The sequence below is a fragment of the Zea mays genome, chromosome 2, assembly GCF_902167145.1.
Source record: "Zea mays cultivar B73 chromosome 2, Zm-B73-REFERENCE-NAM-5.0, whole genome shotgun sequence".
Taxonomy (NCBI): domain Eukaryota; kingdom Viridiplantae; phylum Streptophyta; class Magnoliopsida; order Poales; family Poaceae; genus Zea; species Zea mays.
In genome coordinates, this window is record NC_050097.1 from 39,093,688 (window position 1) to 39,111,801 (window position 18,114).

Genomic DNA, 18,114 nt, shown 5'->3' on the forward strand with positions numbered 1-18,114 from the left:
AATGGTGGTGCTGTTAGTTGGAAGAGTTCCAAACAGGAGACTGTGACTGATTCTACAACAGAAGCCGAGTACATTGCAACTTCCGAATCTGCGAAGGAAGGTGTTTGGATAAGAAAGTTCCTCATCGAGCTTGGTGTGTTTCCTAATGCATCTAGCCCATTGAACCTCTACTGTGACAACAATGGGGCTATTGTGCAAGCTAAGGAGCCAAGGAATCACCAGAAAAACAAACACGTACTGCGGAAGTTTCACCTCATCCGGGAATTCGTTAGGCAGGGTGAGATAAAGATATGCAAAATACATACGGATTTGAATGTTGCTGATCCTTTGACAAAACCTCTTCCACAACGTAAGCATGAGGCACACATGAGATCTATGGGTATTAGATATCTTCTAGATTAACTCTAGTGCAAGTGGGAGACTGTTAGAAATATGCCCTAGAGATAATCATAGAGATGAGCATATTTCTTTGTATCCATGATATATATATTGCTTAATTGAATATCCATGGAAGGCACCTTGTATTGATTAGCAATTATGTGAATTGTTTGTGAGATTCTTTACTTATATGGTTATTCTAAATGATGTCCCTAGTCAGAGTCGATGACTAGCACATGTATTAGTTGATGACTACATTTCACAAGTCATGAACATGGAGATGTTAAACTAATAATGTGGGTGCATGTATGACATGAGGCTGGACCGACCCAACGTGAGATATTGTAATATAGTTCTCTTTTTGCAACATAAATAATGTATCCTTAGACCTGAGATTGTCGCATGTTCTCAAGATGTGAATTGACTTACTTAGGGACTATCAAACGCTATTCCGTAACTGGGTAGTTATAAAGGTAGTTTTGGGTTTGTCAGGAAGCATGCTGTGAGGCATGGTCAGTCAAGATGGAATTTGTCCCTCTCTTTGTGAGAGAGATATCTCTGGGCCCCTCGAGTGATTGGATCAAGAAATGCATGGCCGTGCTAGGGTTAAAAGTTAACCATTGAAAGGATTCCAATTCACAGTATCGAGAAAGAGAGGTCAGCTTAGAGCCAGACCAAATATCGTGAGATAAAGGGAACAACATGTACGTAATGTTGCTGTTGGGGACTTGTTCTCAAATGCTTCGGTTTAAGAACAAGGCAACATAAAAAGTGTTAAATATAATAGTCCTTCGTCCTTCAAGACATTATGTCCCTTCAGATATAATGAATTTCGGACGAAGGTTGTGAAGGAAAAAACCTTCGTAAGCACAATAAATGATAAAAAAGAATTCATATATAAAATACGAAAAATAATATAAACATTATTATCAACTTATTTTTATTTGCATTACCATATCCAAAATAACAAATTATAAATGTACCTTCGGTTTGAAGGAAAGTAAAGGTACAGGCGTGATGCAAAAAGCAAATGCCAAGTCCGCGTGAACAGTACGGGAGTACTGTTCATCTATTTATAGGCACGGGACGCAGCCCGTGTTAAATTACATTAATGCCCCTTACATTTATCAATAACTCTATAGTAATTCTTCGAGGTCTAATTTGGCTTTTCATCTTTAAGTCGGTTCCCTTTTTCTGCTGTCATGCCGAAGCTTTTCTGCATATAGCTTCGTGATTGTCTCATCCTTCGTCATGATCGCCTTCCATCCCAGTCAAGCTTCGTCTTGACCATGCTCTTGTATACCTGTAACCTGATTCCGAAGATGCCTGCTCGCATGCTTGGAAAACATTGTTAAATCATGTTTTTGAGGACCCTCGGAAGCCGAAGGCCCCCAATAGTAGCCCCTCGTAATATTAATTTGCTGGAATGATAAATTCATATTGCGACATGGACGAAGGCCTTAAGCCGAAGGTCCAAAAAAACACCTTCTCTTTGCTAGAATAGCAACAGTCTTTGACAAGCAGGACCCTCCAGTTTTCAATGCACTAGGTGTATAAATAAGAGCTCATCACGATTTTATTTGGCACGCTCTCTTGCCAACTGCTTTTACTCACCCAACTTTTAGCCTGCGCGCAACAACACTTGCTTGGCTTTTTAGATTTTTAAGCTTCGGTTTCGAGAGCACCTTCTCAGCATTTGCAAGGATGTCTGAAGATAAAAAAGCCGTTGGTGATTCGAAGCTAAGTCTTTCTTAGGAAATGCATCTGGGCTTTCTTCAATCAATGTCAAAGACTAATACAGAGAAGATTACTAAGGAAATTTTGGAGGGTTTATTTGAAGATACCGGTGACAGTGACAGTTTTGATGCGGATAGTGGTGGTGAAGAGTCCGAAGATCGACCGTGGCGACCAAGTCACACAGTCTTCGGAAAATCGAGCATCAAACAGAGTCATCTTGATAGCATGAACGGAAGGTATTTTCGAGACATGTCTATTGTGAGGGCAGATGCCGGGGAGAAGACTACGCCTACTCCCAAAGAGAATGAAGTCGTAATCTTTCGAAGCTTCTTGAAGGCTGGACTGCGATTTCCTTTGAGCAGTTTTGTCGTGGAAGTACTGAAGATATTTGAAATCTACCTTCATCAACTTACTCCGGAATCAATCATAAGGATGGGCATCTTCGTTTGGGCCGTGAGGAGCCAAGGTTTAGAACCAAATGCGAAAAGTTTCTGCAACATACATGAGTTATTGTACGAGACAAAACCCTGGGGTAAAGAACAGTATCACAACAACTTCGGCTGCTACAGCTTCGGCTCCCGGTCTGGGTCAAGCTGCCCCGTGCCAACCTTTCGAAAGAGGTGGCCCGGCGACTGGATGACGGAATGGTTTTACGTGAAGAATGACTTGAAATTACAGGAAGATATTAAAAGTATCATTATGCGTCCCATCTGGCAACGCTTCGGACTACGGAGGCCGAAGGTGGAAATGAATGAAGCAGCCGAAAAATGCCAGAGAGCCTTCGGTGTTGTTTGCTCTTTTATTGGGACAAGGGATTTGGTTCAAGAACACATTGCCTTCAGAGTATGGCCACTTGTGGAAAAATGGGAAATGCCGAAGGAAACCATTAAACAAACTGACGAAGGTGGACTAGTCAGGCTGAAATACACATTTAAATACGGAGATAAATTTGTTGAGCCGGATGATGACTGGTTAAAAAGTATTGAGGCCATCAGTGATGAATTGCTTGGTGTATACTCAAAGGCCGAAGATACTGCATTATCGGCGGCCTTCGGAGGCCGAAAGAGGAAGAGGGTCAACCGAGTATTCGATGCAATTGGATTTGTCTACCCTGATTATCGCTACCCAGCGCGGGGTCAAAAAAGAAAGAATACATCTTCTGCGAAGGAAACTGCTTCAGCCGCTCCTAGCGAGCCGGCACCAAAGAGGAAAAGGGTAAAGGTTCTCACACACCGGTCGCGTTATATCGAACCGGCCACAGTGCCTGAATTTGCCGGTGGGACCTCTTCGGCCACCGAAGCTAAAGAACCAACTCCGCTGCCAAATATTGAAGTGCTGGCCGAAGCGCCAGCGACTGAAAAAATAGAAGAACCAAAAGCTGAAGAAATAAAGACATCAGAAGTCTTGAGTCCTTCGGCAAAAACTAAGACGACAAAAAGCCATAAGGGTCCAGCAGTGACCCCTAAAAGAAAAAGGATGGTTAATGTACTAGATGTTTTAGAGACAATCAAATCTTCAAGCACACCTCCAAAGAAGATTGTTAAAACTTCCGAAGCACACACTGAAGCCTTTGTCGCTGAAGCTTCAAAGCAACAGCCTGAAATCGAAACCGGGCCTTCAGAGCCCGCCAAGGTGAAATCCTTGGAAGCCGAAAAAACAGAAATGGCAGATCAAATTTTGGCTGAAGAAACTGGCACTGCTGCCCCCGAAGCATCTTCCAAAGTACTTGATTATATTGTACGACATGCTTCGGGGAAGAAATTATCTGAAGAAGAGATTTTTGAAGCTAATCACTATGCCCGAGAACTGAAGTATCCGAAAGGGGCCTTAATATTCAATGGCACAGACGAAGATGACTTCTTATACTGTCTCCCAGACAACAAAGAATTATCTGTCTGCCGGGAGATGGCTAGAAGTATGGGGTTTCCGAAGCTTGAAGCTGGACTCTGCGCTTTGACGAAGGACGATCTTGCGGATAGCCTTGCATATAATAGTCTGAAGGTGTGAGAATTGTATATTTGGAAATTTATAACTTTTGATTCATTCTTTTATTCTTATACTAATTCTTTTTCATATAGGGTTTAATACTGAGCAACGCTTTGAGAGCGCAAAAGAATGCCGAAGACGAGAGCTACAATATTGCTTTCAACAACCTACGGACAGAGGTTATTAAGCTGAGGAACGAAGCTTTGGAAAAGGATAAAATTCTGCTTACATTGGTGGATAAAATAAAGGAAGACGAAGCTGCCTCTAAGGCTCAAGCTGAAGCCCAAAACGCGAAATTGAAGATCTTCGGAAACAACTAGCCAGAGCTAAAGAAGAACGCATACTTGAAGAGACAAAACGAGAACTTAGTGATCAATGGGCAAATCATTTGGAAATAAATGTTAAAGAGCTTCGTGCATCCAAGAAAAGGTGCTATGACAAATCCATAGAATGTGCTAAGAAAATAAAATCCAGCTTCGCCAGCGTTGGCGCATTTTCTAGCGAAGAAAATTTCACAAGGGGTAATCCAGAAGGCCCAATTGAATGGATCAGTCACGAAGCTGAGGCCTTCGAGGAAATCTTGAATAGCCGCGGAGACATTTGTGTTTTTTTGGGCGCCAGGGGGATTGTTAATGTTTTGGAAAGAAAAGGCTGTGAACATGTGAAATCTTTAGCGCAATCCAAAACTGCCTTGTCTTTCGAAGATATAAAAGACCCCTCGGCCGAAGCAAGCCTGGTCGGTGGGAAATTTTTCACCGACATCTGGGACAATGGCGGCCGAGAAATGGCCCAAGAAATCATTCAAAAAAGCGAAAAAGGCATCCATGACGCTAGAAAGGTAGCAGAGGCTGCTGAGAAAAGCGCAGAGCCCGAAGGACAAATAGGTATTAATTAGTGATAACTGGCTCTTCGTTGTAATTTTTTGATTTCGAACTTGTTCATGGTTTGTAATAGTAATATATCCATATCTTCTCTTCCCTCAGAATCTGCTGAGCTATCTCCAGGCCCCCACACGAAGGGGGATGACGAAATTAGACAAATGGCCAAAGCCATTATGGATAGAGTTGTTGATCAGCTTCTAAACGAAGCTGCAGAAGTAGTCTTAAAGGAAGATTAAATGCTGCTGTAAAAACATTTAGATTGTAATGCTTGTTGAGAATCATGTGTAATATTGTGTAACTTTGGATATAACATATTAGCTGTTTATAATTCTATTTTTGACGATGCATGAAACATCATATACATACCATTTTTGAGCCTTCGGCGAAAAAACACCTTCCCTTCTTTTCATGCTTCGTAAAAATCAGTAATCAATCCTTGCAGAATCAACAATCACTAAATCCTTCCATTTCAGAATTTGACGAAGGTAAAACTTTTCAATGGTGTAACTATCTCTTCAAAACAGCCTTTGAATATCAATATCGAAACCCCCCTTCTTGCGTTGTTGATGCACTATGATGTATGATGTTATGCTATGCAAATGATGTAATGTTGTGCAAAATGATATTTGCCGAAAGTTGACATCTGTTTTTCACTGTAAGCCTCCCTTAGGAGCTTCTTCGCCTTTTACTTCAGCGGAATCAGCGTTTATTTTTCGCTGTAAGCCTCCCTTAGGAGCTTCTTCGCCTTTTACTTTCAGCGGAATCAGCATTTATTTTTCGCTGTAAGCCTCCCTTAGGAGCTTCTTCGCTTTTTACTTTCAGCGGAATCAGCGTTTATTTTTCGCTGTAAGCCTCCCTTAGGAGCTTCTTCGCCTTTTACTTTCAGCGGAATCAGCGCTTATTTTTCGCTGTAGATTCAGAAAACTTACACTGCGCTCCCTTAGGAACGACTTTTTACTGCTTCGAATAAATTACACTGCGTCCTTTGGAACAAATTTTTGATAATTCGAAGGTCCTTCGTGCCCCCATAAATTCTTATGCTTCGGCAACTCAAGCCTATGGAGAAGATATATTTTCATTATGGTAAAAAGCGAAACTATTACAAGGAATTAAAAAACGATAAAAGACACTTAGACTTCTCATAATTGTTCCTTATTAAAAAGAAAGTAATACTGAATGTGAAAATGCGGAAAACTGTTGTCGAGGTAGGATATTTGTCAGTAAATGTGCTTCGACTCTGGCACAGTGCTATTGACTGTGCGAGCTTCGAATTCCTCTCTGAAGTCCCGCTGAAGGTGAGTGTGTTGGCTCCCTTCTGGCTGCTGACCTCTTTGTGTTGGTGGTGGCGGTGGAGGCTGTTGCCAAGATGCTTGGGGTTGGCTTGCCGAAGCAACAGAAGCTACAGGGTGATTGCCTACATATTCTGGAATGTAAGGCGAATGATACGAAGTAGTGTGCATGACCTGCTTCGGCTGACTCTGTTGTGCTACAGCTTCTGCTATCTCCTTTTGCTTCTGGATGGTAACATGGCACATCCTGGTGGTATGGCCCTTGTCTTCACCATAGAATAGGCAGTAGATTTTTCTTGGCTGATCCCCGAATCTTCCCCCGAAGCCCCTGGCGCCTCTGCCCCTTGGCGCTGGCAGCCGAAAAGAGCTTTGCTGCTGCCCCGAAGATTGCGAGGAGAATTGTGGCCTTTGCTGTTGGCTCCCTCTATCATCACTCTGAGTGGAGTTATGAATTGACCTGACGTGCCTCGGATGAAATCTTCCTCCGAAGCCCCTGGTCATTTCAGAGAACCTGAATGCTTCCTCCCTTCTTTGGCAGAAGTCATTGTCAGCTCGGATATACTCGTCCATCTTCTGGAGCAGCTTCTCCAAAGTTTGTGGTGGCTTCCTGGCAAAGTATTGCGCTAAAGGTCCCGGCCGAAGTCCCTTAATCATGGCCTCAATGACAATTTCATTGGGCACTGTTGGCGCATGTGCCCTCAGACGTAGAAACCTTCGGACATACGCCTGAAGGTATTCTTCGTGGTCCTGGGTACACTGGAATAAAGCTTGAGCAGTAACTGGCTTCGTCTGAAACCCTTGGAAGCTGGTTATCAAGATATCCTTCAGCTTCTGCCATGAGGTGATTGTCCCTGGCCAAAGAGAGGAGTACCAGGTTTGAGCGACACTCTTGACGACCATGACAAAAGACTTTGCCATGACTGCAGTATTGCCACCATACGAAGATATGGTTGCTTCATAGCTCATCAAGAATTGCTTCGGGTCTGAATGACCGTCGTACATGGGGAGCTGGGGTGGCTTGTAAGACTGGGGCCATGGTGTAGCCTGTAATTCTGTTGATAGAGGAGAAGCATCATCAAAAGCAAAATTTCTATGATGGAAATCTTCATATCAGTCGTCCTCATTGTAGAAGCCCTCCTGATGAAGCTCTCTGCGCGGAGGCCTTCGGTTCTGGTCATCTTGAGCAAGATGACAAACCTCTTCCGAAGCTTCATCTATCTGCCTCTGAAGGTCAGCTAGACGAGCCATCTTCTCCTTCTTTCGTTGCACCTGTTGATGGAGCATCTCCAGGTTTTGGATTTCCTGGTCCAAGTCGTCCTCCGAAGGCGTTGGACTGGTGGCCTTCCTCTTCTAGCTTCGGGCCTCCCTAAGAGAAAGGACGTCCTGATTGGGGTCCAGTGGCTGCAGAGTGGCAGCCCCTGTCGCTGAAGCTTTTTTCGACGGCATGACGAAGGTGATGCTTGTCGAAGGTGTTCAAAGCTCAAGAAATGGAAGTGAGTTCACCGGAGGTGGGCGCCAATGTTGGGGACTTGTTCTCAAATGCTTTGGTTTAAGAACAAGGCAACATAAAAAGTGTTAAATATAATAGTCCTTCGTCCTTCAAGACATTATGTCCCTTCGGATATAATGAATTCCGGACGAAGGTTGTGAAGGAAAAAACCTTCGTAAGCACAATAAATGATAAAAAAAATTCATATATAAAATACGAAAAATAATATAAACATTATTATCAACTTATTTTTATTTTCATTACCATATCCAAAATAACAAATTATAAATGTACCTTCGGTTTGAAGGAAAGTAAAGGTACAGACGTGATGCAAAAAGTGAATGCCAAGTCCGCGTGAATAGTATGGGAGTACTATTCATCTATTTATAGGCACAGGACGTAGCCCGTGTAAAATTACATTAATGCCCCTTACATTTATCAATAACTCTATAGTAATTCTTCGAGGTCTAATTTGGCTTTTCATCTTTAAGTCGGTTCCCTTTTTCTGCTGTCATGCCGAAGCTTTTCTGCATATAGCTTCGTGATTGTCTCATCCTTCGTCATGATCGCCTTCCATCCCAGTCAAGCTTCGTCTTGACCATGCTCTTGTATACCTGTAACCTGATTCCGAAGATGCCTGCTCGCATGCTTGGAAAACATTGTTAAATCATGTTTTTGAGGACCCTCGGAAGCCGAAGGCCCCCAACAGTTGCAATGGTTCGTCTGATATGATCTTTACGTGCGCATAGGAGTTGACATGTCTTGCTAGAGGCCGCTGTCAATTATTGGGCCAAGTAAGAGTACTCGGGCTATGTCTATTTGTACGTGAACCTATAGGGTCACACACTTAAGGGGAAGGAAGCCTAACTCGGATTAGATCCGAAATTAGACTGGGCTTTAGGGTTACTGATGGGCCTCGGTGTCAGAAGCCCACCATAACGCCTATATAATGAGGGGCGGGGGCGCGGTTAGGCTTAACCTAATTCGCCACCAGCAAACGAGTAGTCGCTCGCCTCTCGCCCTCGCCAAGCCGCCGTCGTGAACCTAGCAGTTCGGTACGCGGCGCTTCCTCCCTATACGTGTGGATACCTCGGAGGTGTTGCATCTGGAGCACTAGGACGAACCATGCGAGGACGTGAAGGACGCCGACGACTGCACGGCACTGCTCGACGCGTTCGTCTACATCGAGACGTCTTCCGCTGCTCTGCGCGTCTAGTGGTAATTCCATGACCTATAACCGCAGTAGTTCTTGGTTTTATGGGGTTGAAAATTTTGTTTTGCGCTAGCGTAGCCTCCCTGTAATCCTTCACCATGCTCACGGTTAAGAGCAGCCTTGGGATCACCTTTGATTAGAGATACTCTGGATTCATTTATGTTGATGGTTTATTGATGATGGCTATAATTATGATATTTGGTACTTTCCTCTTTGAGGAAGTGCTCTCTTTTAAGAATATCAACTTGGGTTTTATGATAAAACTTGGTTTCTATTAATGATAAATACCTGACCAATTAAAAGCAACAACTTTGAGCTTAACCCCACATACAACTAGTTCACTTCAGTCAAATGAGACATTTGCAGAGTACGTTGATGTGTACCCTTGTTTAAACACCAAACACTAGGTTGTCCCTATTGCAACCATTGCTCATGAGAAGACGAAGGGAATGCAGAGAATTTTCAAGAGTTTCAGGACTTCAAGGAATTCTAATCCACATAGTCATTAATCTATGAAGGCCTTATCTTACTATGTTTCATTCAACACTTTGATTTATGTTTAAGTTAATGACTATGTGGATGTTTTGGACATCATTATGTAATAAAGTTATACTTATTTCCGCTATTATTTGAGCATTGCGTGATGATGTCCAATTATGTAATCGATGCGTACGTGAATTTCTGATTCTGGCACGTACATGGTTCGCATTCGTTTTACCTTCTAAAACCGGGTGTGACAGGACAACACTAATGTTATTGTCTTGAGTATTACCACTATGTAAGTGTTTTTGTTGGCATGTAAGCTACTTCAAGTGAATTTTAGAATTAACTTTTCAATTTAACATCTTTGTAATATATTTGTGAGTTTATGTGGTGTCTCCATAATTTGTTTACTTATATATGTTTGTTAAATTTTCAGTGTTAAATGTAATAATGTCACCCTCCTTAATCTATAAATCCTAACTATAAAACTATAATGCTCCTATAATGTTTGACCCCGATGGACAGATTAGTTGTGTCTATAGAGAAACCCTTATGTGGTATGGGTTGTATCGAGTGAAAAAATGGGGTGGATAGGTGGGGTGAGGGTTGTAACATCCTTAAATATATTGAAAATGAAAAATTATCGCACCTAATTAAAATTCGGTGGGAATTGTGGAGCGGGATGCATTGGGGCAGGTATCTGTGGTGGGGGTATCTAGTAAAAAGGGTGAATGGGGGTGAGGGTTTGAACCTTCTTAAAAACTAGTGAAACGAAAAAAAACAGTAGTACACAAATTTTGGTGGAGGGTAGCAGAGGGTTTGCGATGGGAGGCTTATATGGTATGGGTCATATCTAGTGAAATGGGGGTGGATGGGTGGGGGTGCTAGCCTTCTGAAATCTCATTAAAAGTAAAAATGGTCATACCTTAAATTCGGTGGGGATAGTGGAGCGATCTGCAGTGGACATATTTATGTGGTGGAGGTTGTATCTGGTGAAAAATGGGTGGATGATTGGGGGTGGAGATGAGGGCGTCAATCTCCTTAAATCTAGTGAAGTTATAAAAATGGAAGGGTTTGCGTCAGACAAGCTTCCCTGGTATGTGGTATGGGTCCTATCCGGTGAAAGAAGGGTTGGATGGGTGGGGTGGGGTTGTAACCTTAAAACCCATGAAATAGAAAAAACGGTCATATCCTAAATTCGGTGTGATAACGAAGCAGGTTGCACGAACATGCTTATGTGTTAGAGATCATATCTAGTGAAAAAAGAGGAGTAATGGTCGTACCTAGAATCTAGTAGCATTCATACAATTTCTTAAACAAAGGCGTTGTTAAAGGATTGTTTGTGTGAGCCTTGAACTACACTAACATAGAGATATTTTTTATTTTATTTTTTGTACATACATATTTGTGATACTCTAAAATGTATTGTACATATTTTAGTTTTGCTAAACCGATTATTTAAAGTATTGAAATAGATAGAGGACCGTTTAGAGAAACTCTATATATAGAGAATCCAGTAGCGTCCTCTAAATTTAGAGGACCATTTAGAGGACACTACTGGAGAGCGTAGAGGACCATTTGATACTCTATATTTAGGGTAGAGGACCCTTTAGGGTTTCTTGTTGGAGGCAGCCAACTCCAACAAACACCGTAAACGGCCCCGTATCCTTATTTTGCACGCCCACGAGTACTGTTCACCCTCCCAGCAGACTCCCTATCATGAGATGCAAAATTGGTGGAGCTCCATGCACTCCCTTTTCACACGGTTTCTCTCTCCTCCCCACAACTAATTCGAGACATTAACTTTGTTGTGAGGACACGTGATTCGATGCATGCGGATGCTAGAAGCCACGACCGAATAGGGATGCTGTTGGAAACCGAGCATCTATTTTTGGTGGAACCCATAGCCGATGGGGTGTAAAATACGGATAAACGGTCTGCTAGAGTTGGTCTTAGTGTCTAAAGTACTATTACTATGTAAGTATTTTTGTTGGCATGTAAGCCACTTCAAGCGAATTTGGGAATTCACTGTTTAATATAACATCTTTGTACGACTTTCATGAGTTTGTGTGGGCCTGTGGGGTGTTCCTATAAACTCTTTACTTATATTTATGTTTGTTATATATACAGTGTTATTAAATGTAATCATGCCACTCTCCCTAATCTAAAATTCCGACGACTACCTCTTTGGACAGATCGTGTCTCTGACTTGTCCCACTCCGCTCAGCCTCAGCCCGTTCCTAGTATAAAAGCCACGGCCCGCGGCCACCCGGTGCTCACACGCAGACGCACGCCTCAAGGCTTCACAAGTTCTCTCACAAGTTTCTCTGCCCTCTCTTACTACTGCTGGGGTGCGCGGCGCTCCACCCGCAGCAGCAACAGCCGGCTCCCGCTCCGCTGCCCCGCCGGGCCGCTCCCGGCCATGGATACGTAAGACGTCGATCTCTTCTTCTTCCTTATTACTAGCTTTGCGCTCCGTCGGACCATCGGTGCCGTCGGGTTCGCTCGTGTGTGCACCCGGGTTGGGGTGGGTACGGTTCGCTCGTGTGTGCAGCCGGGTTGGGGTCGGGAGTGGTCTGCGGATTTGGAGCGGCTGGCCCTCTCGGTTTCTCGGGCCGATTGATCGACGAGGCGGCGGTTCCGGTGCGTGCGTGGGGTTGGTTTCGTGAGCCGGACGGCTCTGGTTTTTTATGAGGCCGCTCTGATGCCCCTGGGCTTGCCGGCGACAGGAGGGGAGGATGATCTCTGAGCCACGTCGGAATGTGCTCTAGGTCGGCCGGAGACGAGTTCCGAGCCCATGTAGACGGTGGGGGGCCGCGTCCATCTGCGGTTTACCGGCCTGTCCGGCCAGAAGGCAAGCCACTTTGCAGCCTGCGGGGGTGCAAGAGGAAGCATCCGCTGTGAGGATTGAGGAAGCAGAGGAATCTTCTGTTTGCTGCGGACCTACCGAGTGTGGAGATGGATCCTGTGCAGTCTATTGGGTCCATCACAGCTGACCCGACGCCGGCTGAGCTCCATCGATCTGTGATCATTGTGAGGAAGAGAGGGGATTTGGAAATTGGAATCTGTGTGTTCTAGTACAAGGCAGCTTTGGAGATTGCATTTCCTGGAGGCGGAAATGCAGAGTACTGAATCATGCCAAGTTCTACTGCTTTATACACTCCGGTCATCCGGTGCATGTTGAGGCGCAAGAGGAATCTTCCGCTAGAAGGAAGCCTAAGGAGTTTATTATTTTTTCCCATAAGACTGACAAGTCCTAGGAGTTGGGCATTGCCTGGTCGCGACGCGGCTGACCTTATCTGGCACTGGGCTTGGATGATTTAGCAGATCTACAATCACAATCCCCCGCTTCACTTTGCAAACAGTATAGTCAGTTTGACGTCTTCTATTTTACACCATCTACCAAAGAAACCTGATGTGGTCGCAAAAAAGAAGAGATTTCAGATCCCAACGCGTAGATTGTTTATCGCCCCAAGCAAGAGGTGGTGCGGAAATGGCAGTCACTGCTGTCGGAACAAATAGTGTATTATGGTGACTGTAATCTAAGGGTCGTGCAAGGTCAAGTGTCAGCCAGAGTGCTCTGTTCTGTTCAGCCTCCTGGTATGTTTGCTGTGGCATAGCACCCTTGGCAAAGTACAACCAAATTCAAATGGAGACGAGGAGCAGGATTGAATCATAGTGGGATGGGACACAGTGTGGCAGTGATTGGGGAAAGTTAGCAGCTCCAAAATTGCATGCACGTCAACGGCCGGTCCATGGGTCAAATGCTCTTTTGATCATGTTTCTGCTACACGTCGTCGTTTCACTAAATTATTTTTTTCTTCGAAAGTTCTCGCTTGAGTTTATCTTATGTCTGCGAAAGATACTACCATAAAATCTAAACCCTAACAGAAATGAATGCTGCACCTTTTTCAGTTCGTGGATTATGAATGGGTTGGGTCTTGCTGAAAAAATAAGAAGCGCAACCCAGTCGTTCACCCTCCGACTTGGTGAGCTTTTTGCAAAACCGCGTACCAAATGCACCTACTGCGACTGCGTCATTGACATTAGCAATGTAAGTTCCGGTTAACTACTTACTTAGTTATGAGTTGTGACCGCTCTATGTATTTTTTGATCTGTCGTTTGATTGACCTACATCGAATTTCGAAAAATGTTCTTCCAGACATCATTTCCGTTAAGCACTATGATCCAACGTAAGTAGGAAAACTTTGTACGTCATTTTCTCAAACGTCATGTTTGGATGCTTAGAATTGAATTTCATTCTAATAATAATAATTTAGGCACATATCAATTAATCTAATTCGATTTTATGTAAAATATATATCTGTATACTATTATTAGCAAGATGTCGGAGATATTTATGTGCTATATTTTTACTATAAAGGAGTGAGTCGAAAAGCGTCTATGTTGTAGAGTAGAAACAAATTCTACTGATACATAGAATCATTTCACATCTTATACCCCATGAATTTGATATAGGCTTATATCTGAACCTTTGAAAATGGTGGAATGTTAAATTTCAAGCTAAGTAGATTGTTTTATGAAGTAAATTCCAATCTTCCAAAATGAATGGATCCAAACGCCTCATAAACTTAATGAGTTGTTTGTAGATTTGTTGCACAACATAATGACGTAAATGTCATAGTTTCATTATTTTGTCATTAGGCTATTCACAGCGTATGGTGTCATATTCCAAAATTTAAGACTGCCACATAGTATACATATTATCAAACTCTCTAAATGAAACACCTATAGTATCATGCCTCAGTACGATATTATCCGAAAACCAAGACGTTGGATACAATGTTGGAGCAGACCGAGCGGTATCTCCCTCCGTCCTAATATATAAGACATAACCATTTTTTATTTTAGTCCCATAATATATGTTGTGCTCTCTTTAAATAAAAGTATATCGATGTAGTAGTATTAATGTTGATAGAGAGAATTAATACATTTTTTGGTCTTTGAACCAGAAGTCTTTAGGCCCAAGGCTATTCTCAATGAGAATTTTGTAGCACTCTTTTCAACACTGCTTCATCATCAAAAGTGCTATGAAATTATGAATGAAACAATGCCTCACAATGCAATATTTTACTTTACTATTTTATAGACTAACATATCAATTAAATGTTGTAACTCCAAGGCCAATAAAAGTTAGTAAAATATATGAACATGAAACAAATCATTCTTAATTGAGGTTTCACATGGTTTTCAGGACCTTGAAAATAAGTTGACATAATTTCATCTCTATGAAAATAATTTTATCCTATGAAACTCAATCCTCTTAAATGCTATGCTATGTCATAAAAAATTCTAATGTGTCACACCATTAAATATGCATGGAACCACCATTGAGAATAGTCTTATATATTAGGATAGAAGGAGACAAGGAGTACCACTCTATTTTCACCTCGTAACTCATATGTCAAATCAGCAAGTTGTCTTGTGTGGCGCATATTAAATGATAATGATAGCATGCGATGTGAATAGTCTAATTAATACTTACCCCGTCTTAAAAGTGTTATTATGTTGGTTAATTTATAATTTTGACTAGATTTATGTACTATATTTGATCAAAATTTAAAACGTTTGAGCACTCGAAAAATAAGAACAACACTTATTTTACAATGGAGGAAGTATGTGTATTCTTGATGAGGTGACAATGTATTCTTTTCTGTCTTGAATTGACAGAGATGCGAAAGGAACCTTATATGAAACAATGAAGATAGTAAGGTGTTCTGTTCGAATTCTAGTGGCCACAGCCCTCATAGAAACTAAAGCTCACTATTCTTTTTACAGAATTGATTCATTGATTGGCCATTGCCTCATTGTCATGCCTGCCTTTCTTAGCCATATGACTGTCATGGACCCTATTTAATTGCCGTAAAAAGCTGGCCTCCAATTAACATTGACCGACATGTTTCAATTCTGGATGTCTTCGCTTTTTTGTTTCGAACCTCATACCATGCTTTGCAGGTTTCTTTGGTGTGGCCAGCCCTTCCTGCTGGTGTCAAATTTGATCCCACGGACCTTGAAATTCTGCAGCATCTACAAGAAAAATCCAGCCTGCCGAATTCAGTGTCACATACGCTTATTGATGAATTTATACCTACTATAAAAGAGGAGGAGGGAATTTGCTATACACATCCCAAAAACTTCCCTGGTACATGATTCTTACTTTAGAATCTTTCAATGACCTTGGAACTAATAAGTTATCTAGCTGCCTTATGGTAGTTGGTTAGCTCATACATTTCTGTTTTTCTGTTAGGTATAAAGATGGATGGTAGCTACCTCCATTTCTTTAATAGAGTACTAAACGCATATGACACTGGTACCCGCAAGCGTCGACGGATTATTGCCACCGGCGACATTTGTGATGGTGTTGTTAACGGGAACAGCAGGTGGCATAAGACTGGAGCATCCAAACCCGTATTTGACGAGAATGGTGTGAGAAAAGGTTGGAAGAAGATCTTGGTTCTTTATAAAGCTCCCAAGAAAGTTGGTGACAGACCAGAAAGAGAGAACTGGGTGATGCATCAGTACCATCTTGGTGTAAATGAAGATGAAAGTAATGGGGAATTCGTAGTCTGTAAAGTATTCTACCAATCGCCATTGAAGAAAAACGGCAAGTCTAAAACAGATGTTGTAGTCGAGTCTGATGCATCTGTTGCAAAAATCAATCCTAGGACCCCAATGACAGATCCTCCCCAGCGCCGTCGGCTGAACAACAGCTCATGCAATACCGGGCAGCATACCCCCACTCAGGCTTTGTTTGGGTACAGAGGGATTGAAGTGTATTAAGGTGTATTGAAGGGGATTGAAAAAAAATTAGTTCATATTACACTTCAATACACCACATACCACCTCAATCCATTTCAATCCGAGATTATCCAAACAAACCCTCAGGAGGATCAGGTAAATCCAGTGATCATATTTTTATAGTTGCCAAGTATTCCATCCCTCCATTCAGCAGAATAGAGCATATTTTGGCAGAGTACAGGGATGCAAAAGCTGTCCTGTATATTCCAAAACGGCTCTGTTCATATAGATTGACGATAAAAAAAGCTCGGTTCACATTACTACAAACATTTTGCTTAACTAGCGAACAATCTTCCATTTCGCTTTTCTGAATTTATGACAGGGGGAAGAAGAATGTGGCACATCAAAGATGAAGACTGAAGCCGCCGAATGCTCTGCATGCTTTGCTGAATCATCACCGGCTATTCCTACCTCGGATGCACCCGTGAGGACCCCAATGACAGATCGTCCACAGCCCCGTCGCCTGAACAACAGCCGATGCAACACCCGGCGGTGTACCCCCATTCAGTCGGATCAGGTAAATCCAATGATCATATTTTATAGTTTGGTTTCTCAACTTGCAGATAAGTATTCCCTCCATCCATCAATATAGGTCATATTTTATAGTTCTATATATTTTAAAACGACTCTTAACATGTACAGATTGACGATCAAAATAGCTCGCTTTGTATTACTGTTAACATCTTGCTTGGCTGGCGAACATTCTTTCATTTTGCTTTCCTGAATTTGTGACAGGGGGCAGAAGAATGTGGCACATCCAAGGTGAAGATCGAAGCAGCCGAATGCTCCTCTGCATGCATTGCTGAATTATCACCTGCTATTCCTACCTCGGCTGAACCCATGCAGCCTACGGATGCCCTGGACGCGTCTCTGCCTGTGGATGACCTGTTTCATGGGCTGCTTGACCTGGATAACACTCTTCCATTCACTGAAACACCTTCAGGTGGTGGTATCAGTTTAGATGTAAGCCTATCTTGCGCATCTAGCTTGTTCGCTTACTGTAAAATGGCATGACCACGAAGCTTGTCTTGTCGAGCTAAAACTAAAACGCCTCATGAGTTTGTGTTGCCATCCGCAGGACATCTTCGGACCACTGGATAGCCTTGGGGCCTGGCCGGACGGCTTCCTCTGACGCGAAGAAGGCTCGGAGCTGGCGGCAGTGACGCTGCTGGGAGGAGCCAGTTCTGTATATGACTGCAGTGTGTTAATCATCGCCTTGCGAGATGCTTCGTGCGCAAGATTGCATTTCGGCATCTCATGGGAAGTTTTGTACACTAAATAGAACCGAGCTGTTTGTCTTATCCATGTTGTTGTGCAATGTATGTGTAGTGACGTTGTGATGCCAGCCTTATAAAAGAAATCTATCTATAGAACACTCCAGAGTTTTGGCTGTTCAGTATATTTGATTATTTTCTCCGTGTCTTCTTCCTCCTCACAACACGCCGCCACTGCTCACCATCCAATCGCCGCATGGTAGGGTCTGTTAGGATTTATAGGCTAGGCCCAAATTAAGAAAATCAAATAAATCATAGGAAAATCTCAAAAGCATATATAAGTAGATAGCTAGGTAATGGGTGGAACCAATAACACCATATTGCTAGTTCTAGTGGAGTAGAGCTAGCTTAAATATGGAAGACACACCCACTCACCAAATCATGGATGAGAGGAGAGAGTGTGGAGAGGCACACACGCGCGCTCGCTACACGCGCGCGCTCGCTGGCCTGGCCTGAGTGGGCGCACGACATGCGCGTGAATAGTCCACCGAAATCCAGCCCCTCGCCTTGCGGGGGCGCGGCTTACTTTTGCCGTTTGAATTTTTGGTTACTTAGCTGTTAAGTT

General features: G+C 42.8%; 1 protein-coding gene across 1 annotated transcript; it reads left to right on the plus strand.

Annotated features, from left to right (window-relative positions):
• Positions 1 to 11,768: 11,768 nt before the first annotated feature.
• On the plus strand, positions 11,769 to 17,646 carry LOC100280364 (uncharacterized). The gene is made up of 8 exons (NM_001153290.1): positions 11,769 to 11,886; positions 13,372 to 13,510; positions 15,433 to 15,619; positions 15,725 to 16,221; positions 16,363 to 16,371; positions 16,598 to 16,792; positions 17,011 to 17,238; positions 17,354 to 17,646. Exons 1-8 carry the CDS (start codon positions 11,879 to 11,881, stop codon positions 17,405 to 17,407), a joined length of 1,317 nt encoding a protein of 438 aa, NP_001146762.1. The 5' UTR covers positions 11,769 to 11,878; the 3' UTR covers positions 17,408 to 17,646.
• Positions 17,647 to 18,114: the final 468 nt, after the last annotated feature.

Excerpts from the sequence above, each read along its gene's own strand:
- LOC100280364 (NM_001153290.1), top strand. Across the intron at positions 13,511-15,432 it reads GCGTCATTGACATTAGCAAT|GTTTCTTTGGTGTGGCCAGC; the intron begins GTAAGTTCCGGT and ends CATGCTTTGCAG. Across the intron at positions 15,620-15,724 it reads ACATCCCAAAAACTTCCCTG|GTATAAAGATGGATGGTAGC; the intron begins GTACATGATTCT and ends TTTTTCTGTTAG.